Below are 9150 nucleotides of genomic sequence, written 5' to 3' on the forward strand. Positions count from 1 at the left end.
TATGCTCTAGATTCCAATGATGGACCATGAACTATCATCACACATGTAGTTCTCAAAGGATCCAACTATGAAGAATGGGCTAAAGGGTTTCGTATTTCTTTGGGTGCGAAACGAAAACTGGGCTTCATTAATGGTAAAATCTCAAAACCTTCTGATGATTCTTCCGATCTGGATGACTGGTGGACTATAAACTACATGATCGTTGCCTGGATTTTTAACACAATCGATCCAGTTCTTCGTTCCTCCATTTCTTATCGCGACACCGCATTCGATTTATGGGAAGACATAAGGCTTCGTTTTTCTCTTGGGAATGGAATAAAAAAATTTCAGCTTAAATCTGATGTCGCCGGTTGCAAACAAAAAGATGGAGAGTCTATACAAGACTATTACGGGAAGCTGAAGAAACTCTCGGATGACATCAATGACTTTGATGCCTTACCTTCTTGTAAGTGCTCAGGTTGTACCTGTGATCTTAATACGACTCTACGTACTCGACGTAACAATGATCAGGTACGTGAATTTTTAATGGGTCTCATATCCTATTATGCTAATGTTCGTTCTAGTATTTTGGGGACCGAACCACTTCCGTCTCTGCACACTGTATACTCTCGTCTCATCCAAGAGGAAGAGGTCCGATCTTATACTCAGCCAAAGGAGGATATCGTTTCTCCAATGGCTTTTCTCTCTCACGACAATAAGCCACAATGATCGAAATCAGGAGCTGTCAAAACTCCGTTGAAGTGCACCTATTGTGGTCATAATGGACATCTTGAGGATCGCTGTTGGGAGAAGCATGGATATCCAGATGGTCGCCAGCCCAGACGTCCACCTGCTGCTAATCTCAAAAATGAGTCACCAGCTCACCGTAACCAACCAACAGCTAAGGCAAACGCTGTCGTTGGTGAGATTCCAACTGCAAATCATGTTCGTCTCTCTGGTAAGCGTGGTCACATCTGGATTGTTGACACAGGAGCCTCCAATCATGTTTGTTGTGATGACACTTTGTTTGAATCTTGCCATAATATTAGTCCTCTTCAAGTTGGCCTGCCTAATGGTGCCAGCATACAAGCAACCAAAATTGGAATTGTGCAGTTAAATGATTTTATTATATTGCAAAATGTGCTGTTCGTTCCTCAATTCACATGCAATCTTCTCTCTGTTTCTCAACTTTTATCTTCACCGCATGCTGAACATGCACAGAAGAATATTATAAGTGTTCAATTCACTAACTCTGAATGTGTTATCCAGGACCATACTTTGAGGACGCAGATTGGTATGGGTAAGCTCATGGATGGGTTGTATTGCTTGATGGCGGGGAAACCAACTCGTGTCAACGTTGTGTTAGAGAAGATTCCTACAGAATTATGGCACAAACGGCCTGGTCATCCTTCTCTCCAAGCTTTGAAGTCTCTACCTCAAATTGGTTGTGTTGATAGTCAGTTAGATTTTCATGCTTGTGATGTCTGTCATAGATCCAAGCAAACTCGTACTTCTTTTCCATTGAGTAATAGTAGGGCAGTTGATTTATTTGAGTTAATTCATTGCGACGTTTGGGGGACTTATCATCCAAATCGTGCCTGTAACTCGAGATATTTTTTAACCATTGTTGATGATTTTTCTAGATGTGTTTGGGTGTATTTGATGAAAACCAAAGATGAGGTACCTACCTTGTTAACAAACTTCTTTGCACTGGTTGACCGACAGTTTACTCGCAAGGTTAAGACTTTACGCAGCGATAATGGAACTGAGTTAAAAGGTCTCGTTTATTACCTTCGAACAATGGCATTATTCATCAAACCTCTGTCGTTAAGACACCACAACAAAATGCTAGGGTGGAAAAAAAGTATCGTCACATTCTTAATGTCGCTCGTGCACTACATTTTCAAGAATCCTTACTAATCGACTTTTGGGGAGAATGTGTTCTTACTGCTGCCTATTTGATTAATCGAACCCCTTCTCGTGTTCTTCACTTCAAGACGCCTTATGATCTTCTTTATGGTTCAGCTCCATCTATTCACTCTCTCAGAGTCTTTGGATGTCTCTGTTACGCTAAAAACCTCAACCCTTGTGATAAATTTGACAGTCGCAGTCGTCGTTGCATATTTCTCGGCTATCCATTTGGAAAGAAGGCCTGGCATCTATTTGATCTCGACACAGGTCTTTATTTTCAGTCTCGAGACGTACATTTTATTGAAGATACTTTCCAGTTGGCAGATAATGATGAGCTTCTGAAACTGCACTCACTGTATTCTGATACGGTCACTGCATCAGCTACTAGAAATATTTCTGACGATCATTTTGAAGCTTCATACAATAATCCACATGTATCTGGTGGTTCTTCTTCCGCTGCTATTCTCTCACCTGATGACACTGCATCTCCACAGACTAGCTCTAGTATTCCGTCAGTCTTCCTAGATGATGTACATCACACAACACATATTGCTGAGAATGATGCACAACCGCTTTCTCAGACCGCACCTGCTGTGAATGATACATGTTCTGCTAATAAGGATATTGATTCAGCACCTGCTTCTTCTTCTGCCATACCTGCGTCAGGTACAGAATTGGTTACTCGTTCTGAAGATAATGCATATAGTCGAGATCATCCTAATATAGTTGCAGACGAGGAACTTGTCCGGGGTAAACGTACAAAATTTGAGAACGTCAGGCATAAGGATTTTGTTAACTGGCAGGGTGTTTTAAGCAGTCTAACACGACCTTGGTTTCCCCTGCAGCTTCACCTATACCAGTCCAGTCCTCAGGTACTCCCTATCCTATAACTCATTTCGTGAATTGTGATGCGTTTTCTACCGCACATCGTCTTTTTGTTGCAGCTATTTCAAATGATGTTGAACCCAAATCATTTAAAGAGGCAATGGCTGATCCACGATGGCGTCAGGCAATGCAGGCTGAAATTGCTGCACTAATCTCCAATGGCACATGGACAATTGAAGATTTGCCTGCCGACAAGTCTGCAATTGGTTGCATGTGGGTTTTTCGCATTAAGCGAAAATATGATGGCTCAATTGAGCGTTACAAAGCCAGATTAGTTTTTTTTGGAAATCATCAACAGGAAGGAATTAATTTCACTGAAACTTTTGCTCCCACAGTAAAAATGGTGACTGTACGAACTCTTCTTGCGGTTGCTGCAATAAACAACTGGGAGTTAGTTCAGATGGATGTACACAATGCGTTTCTTCATATGCGACTTCCTCCTGGTTTCAGTAATGGATTATCTGGCAAAGTCTATAGACTTCGTAAATCTTTGTATGGTTTACGCCAGGCTCCCCGGTGTTGGTATGCTAAGCTAGCAACTGCTTTGCGTACATATGGTTTTTCTGCCAGTGCTTCTGATCACTCGTTATTTCTTTATCGTCGTGGAAATATTATCATGTATATTCTTGTGTATGTGGATGATCTTGTTATTGCTGGTAACAACACAGCTTCTATTCGCGAATTTAAGGAATATATAGGCAGATGTTTTCATATGAAGAATTTGGGAAAATTAAAATATTTTCTTGGCATTGAGGTATCTAGAAGTTCCAAAGGAATTTTTATTTGTCAGCGCAAATATGCTCTAGATATCTTGACAGAAACAGGCCTTCTTGGGTCAAAACCAGCCAATATTCCCATGGAAGAAAATCATCGGCTGGCTCTTGCTTCAGACTCACCTATGACTGATCCTGCTCGTTATAGAAGGTTGGTGGGGAGACTGATTTATCTCAATCCTACACGGCCGGATCTGTGTTACTCTGTTCATATTCTTTCCCAGTTTTTGCAACATCCAACTCAATCACATTGGGATGCTGCACTTCGAGTTGTGCGCTATTTGAAATCTAGCCCGGGGCAAGGTATTTTACTTCGTGCTGATTCCAAGTTAGTTCTTGACGCTTACTGTGATGCAGATTGGGCTAGCTGTCCAATTAGTCGACGTTCACTCACGGCACACTTTATCTTTCTCGGGGGTTCTCCTACATCTTGGAAAACGAAGAAACAAACCACAGTTTCTCGTTCTTCAGCCGAAGCAGAATATCGTGCTTTGGCTTCCACAACTTGTGAAATTATATGGTTAAAAGGATTATTACGGAATTTTGGTATAGGACATACAAAACCAGTTTCGATTCATTGTGATATTCAAGCTGCGTTACATATTGCTAATAATCCTGTCTTTCATGAACGAACGAAGCATATCGAGATTGATTGTCACTTTGTGCGTGACGAAATACTTCGAGGTACTATCCGTCCATCTTATATTCATACCACCTCTCAACTAGCTGATATTCTGACTAAAGCCTTGGGTCGTCAGCAGTTTCAAAATCTTCTTCTTAAGATGGGCATTTCGACTCTTCATGCTCCAACTTGAGGGGGGGTATTGGGTATATTCTTGTATATTTGTATATATTCACTTACTTGTTTTAAGAAGATATTCACCTCTTTTAGAATATCTTTAGAATATTTTTGTAACCCTAACTCCTTTATATAGGAGTCTTTGTTATCAATGAAACACACAATTGAATCATTCCTCTCGTCTTGTTTTTGAGTTATCGCACTCCATGAACCTTATAAAATCTCCTTCTCACTCAAAGGAACAACAGGCGACGAACCAGGAGGAACAACAATCTGAAACCTTTATCCTCAAGGGCAGTTCCATATTCCTGCAAAACTTCAACCCACTTTTTATCAGGCTTCCACTTTGCACCACATGTAAGGGGATTAGTATGGGGATGTTAAATTAACAAGCAGAGGCAAAAGGAAGATCATCCCATAAACAATGATTAAACGATTAACTGAGGGAAAACTTACCCAGAAAGTGAGGGAGCAACAACAACAGGTATATCTTGGTCAGCCAGGAGGTCACAAATAAAGAAAATTAAGAAAAGAATTCGAAAGAATAAGATGAACTGGGAAGAGAGAAGGAGGACTAAGAAAAAACTTAAAGAAAAGCAAAATAAAAAACTTTCTTTCGTTTACCTCTCTCCTAGATATTTATCCGAAAGAGAGCAGTAAAAACGTGCAGTTTAAAGAAGAAGAAACTGCTAACACGTGTGGCAGTTACGCGGAAATTATGGAAGCATGTTGGGAAAAGTAGGGAAAATGAAAAGACGGGCCGACACGAAGCATTGACCAAGGGATTCTTGCATTATTCCACTTACAAAAGAATAATGCGAGAAGAGGCAAAATGTAGGGGCGAAATATCGCACAGAGCTAATCCATAGCTTCTCCCTCACTAAGACAATCATTAGCACGACGAGGAGAAAAATTAGGCAAAGAGATACAACACGACAAGAGGGAACAAGCACAAAGAACAACCACGTGACGAGCATAGCGCGATATCCGCCAAGAAGAACATAAAGCAACGACGCGAAAGATAGCGACATCTCCCCAAAGCCTGACGAATAAGACAGAATGAGCAGAGATTAGATAGCAGAGATTTGTACGTGAACTTAATTGTCTTCTACCATGATATCTGACTATATAAAGACTCAAATAATGAAGAGAGAGGAGGTCGAAATAAGTTCAGTCAAGAGCAAAGTTAAAAACTACCACTAGAAGAGAGAAAAAAGGAATCCATTAGAGTTAGCTTTTATTTATCTTCCGTTTCGTTACATGTATGAACCTTTGAGATATTGATAAGATCAACTTATTCTCAATATAAAACTTGTGTGAAGATTATATCTAATGTCAAGAGTTGTATAATATCATTAATGTTTAAGTTTATCTCTTTGACTTAGACTTAGTGTTCTTATCATTTTATTGGGTGTAGTTGTGGGATTTTATGCAACTACAATTTTTCTGTCCTCATAATAGAAAGACCCTGCTATCCTCTGCGACGTCCACCCCTACCCATGCAACCAAATTTCCAAACTCCTTCCTAGCCATAGTAATCCTTTGTTGCTCTATCCCTTCATGGAATTCAAGAAATCAAGGGATGAAGTGAATGTGCCGTAAGCTAGTAATAGGTAGCCGCTTCTCGAGTACTACTACGTTAACTCCTTTACAAACAAATCAGAACAGCCTAAAACTTCTTAAAAAAATTGACTACTTGTTTTACTCGAAAAGGGAACAATAGATCGATAATAACAGAACTACCACAAAGAAGTGGGAGGATTGAGAGTTACAAAAAGAAGCTAACTAGTAGCCGCATAACCGATCTACAAATTCGACCCTCAAAAACACAAAGCTTGTGAAACAAAACACAGAGAAAACAAAAGCAAAGCCAAGTTATTGCTAAATTACACCCTAACAATTATGCAGAAGATTTTAGACCTATCAAGTAAAGACAGATTGTTCATTCTTTTTGTTCTCTTTCTTCTTCTTTTGTTGTTGATGTTGTTGCATGACCAATATAGACCCAGACATTTTTGAGTCGGAAGAAACAAGCATATCACCTATAACCCCTAATTCCGGGAACTCAATCCATTGATTGAAAGCTTCCAATAGTTTAGATGTTTCTTCTCCATGTTCTCGTCCAACAATCAAAAGCTCGAACGAACTTTCCATTCCTTTAATACACGAAATAAGTTCTACTCCATCTTTCACCATTACTTCTACATACTTCACATTCTTGCAACCTGAGGTTTGAAACCGAAATGCATATACTATATGCTGCTTCTTTTGATTTTTGCTGCTTCCTTTCATCAGAATGCATGAATCTAATTACTGTGAACTTTAGGCTAATGTCATCTCCCATTCGAGCACCATAAGCCAATGCCTCACGATCATCTGGACCTCCCAAGAATATAACCGTAACATTGGATGGAGGACAGGTAGCATTACAACTCTTACCACCGGTTGCACCTTTGTCAATTAGTATACCAACAGAACAAGGTGCCTTATTGAGAACATTAGTGTTTACTCTACGGATCGCATTTGAGGACTGGTACTTTGTATGAATAGCTGGTTGGTGGTGAAAGGGTATAATTATCAGGGAGGTTCTTTTATCTAAACCTAGTGTGCAAATATCGTCATGCATTGTATTACACGGTGAGATGGCTGTGAAGAAATTTACTGAAACTATTCCTTTGTTGTGATGTGCATATGATTTAAAGGAATTGATGATGGTTCGCGCTGTAGGGTCGTTCACTTCTGAAGGATCGTTAGGGTCGTCCGTCTTGTGAGCGATAAGTAAAGGTGTCGCACGACCTTGAAGTTGAACTAGGTGAAGAGGATAGACGCAGATGGGACTGTGTGTTGTTGGATTGGAAGCTTCAAGGAGACTGACAATGCTTGGGACATTCTCTTTGTGGTAGACACAAGGTAGAATACGAAGCTGTGCGTTGGGTTTGGAGTGCTGGATTGTTTTCATTCTGAGATTGACCCGGTCAAAGCCACCATGAGTAACACGAGACTTCCATAAATGTCCCTGTCAATTATCTGCAAGTACGTCATATATAGCTAGTCTAAGTCACAGAGATGAACATGAAGAAAAAATTACGGCAGTTACTCGTATGTACCTGAAGATTCATTGTTTGTACCCATATCTGAATATCTAGCACACCTTGGACACTCATGATGAGTCCTAGAATTATAGCATCTTGGTATGGCATTTTGGAATAGACAGTAGGCAACATCGTTCCGAGCAACTTCCCAAAGAAACTGAAGAAGGGCGGTGTCCAAACTACCACTTTCATTGAATGTTTTATGTCGGACACCTTGAATGCGCATGCTCTAGAAATTACGATTACTGGCACAAGTATAGCCGTAACGAAATAATCTAGCTTCTCTTCTATTGCAGCTCCTAATGGCGGTCCAGGTGGAACAACCCAACCCAAAAGCAAAGGACCTACCAAATAATGCTGCCCAACACACTCACCCGCCAACGAAGAAACCAAAACCGTAAGAAAAATGAAAAGTATATACCCTTCCTCGACATCTGTGTGATATGCTGCTGTACGTTTGTGTACCCATAGCATTATGGGTCGTATAACGTAGATAATAACTATGATGATTGCGAAACAACCGATCATTGTGGCCAAAAAATTATATGGAAACTGATTAGAAAGTTGGCTTTGTTTAAGTGTTAAAACTAAAAAGACAGAAACTAAGCTGCATCCTCCGCTGATCATGGATGCTGATACCGCTATTCGTCCAAGTTGGGAACTTAGGAGATTTAGATCAACCAGGAAAGAATTGATGACGTGAGGCGAACTCAGTGATGTTAATCCTGCAACATAAAAGAGGGATTCTGGTGCTACTTCGAGAAAATGTGTTTTATATTTCTTCACAGTAATGAAAGCCACTAACATCGCAAGAACCAAAGATAGGCAGAAGCTAAAGAGTCCGACCAGCAACACCATTTTTCCCGATTTCTTTACCATGCCGATATCTGTTTTTACTCCTATAAGAAATAGAAAGAACATGGATCCAAAGTACTGAATTGTTTCCAATGTATACAAAGATGCGTAGGTGAATATCTTTGTTTTGAGTAAATCCGTTTGCCCCAACAATGAAGGACCCATGAGTATACCTGCCTGTTAGATCCACGCAATGCATGCATCAATCAACAAACTAATGCTAATAAATTTACAATATATATATTCAAGGGAGGTAAAGATTTTCTTACTTACTATCATCTGAGCGACAAAAGAAGTCACACCTATGGGTTCCAATACGGATTTCATAACTGTTGTTCCCAGAGCTGTTATAGAAACCTGAGCCATGAAAACTGGAATTGAACGGTTGAAAGGATCATCTCCAATCCATATGTTGGACTTGTTATTCATTTAAGGTGGTTCAGCATACCATAATAATCCTTCAACATCAAGGAATTGTATCCGCGAATTGACCGTCTGATTGATGGAATTAAAATAATCCCAACAGTTATGCAAGAATATCGATGTGTTTTGTGAGGTATGGTTTGGATTATTCGATAAATCCATGATTGTCAATGGTTGTTTCTTCAAATCATCAGGTGAGATATGAAGAAACAACCATTTGACATTGAAACTAGTTAGAAAAAGTTTGTATCTTTTTTTATTTTAAGGGGATTTTAATAAAGTGCCATACTTCCAATTTCATGTTTAAGAAAGTGCCACTGTTTTTTTCAAAATTTATTTAATGCCACACATTTGACTATTTCCATCCTGTTTTTTTTGAGAAAACGGTTAGTTGACGTTAATGCATACTGTCATTAAATTGCCCATATAAAAT

At 39.6% G+C, this 9150-nt stretch overlaps 1 protein-coding gene across 1 annotated transcript; it reads right to left on the minus strand.

Moving 5' to 3' along the window:
* Nucleotides 1-6270: 6270 nt before the first annotated feature.
* LOC113276438 (cation/H(+) antiporter 15-like) lies at nucleotides 6271-8743 on the minus strand. Its single transcript, XM_026526041.1, has 4 exons — nucleotides 8568-8743; nucleotides 7455-8471; nucleotides 6700-7363; nucleotides 6271-6632 (listed from the first exon to the last, which is right to left on the minus strand). The coding sequence occupies exons 1-4, from the start codon at nucleotides 8721-8723 to the stop codon at nucleotides 6271-6273; spliced, it is 2199 nt and encodes a 732-aa protein (XP_026381826.1). The 5' UTR covers nucleotides 8724-8743.
* Between the last annotated feature and the right edge of the window lie 407 nt (nucleotides 8744-9150).

Source organism: Papaver somniferum, chromosome 1 (assembly GCF_003573695.1).
Source record: "Papaver somniferum cultivar HN1 chromosome 1, ASM357369v1, whole genome shotgun sequence".
NCBI lineage: Eukaryota > Viridiplantae > Streptophyta > Magnoliopsida > Ranunculales > Papaveraceae > Papaver > Papaver somniferum.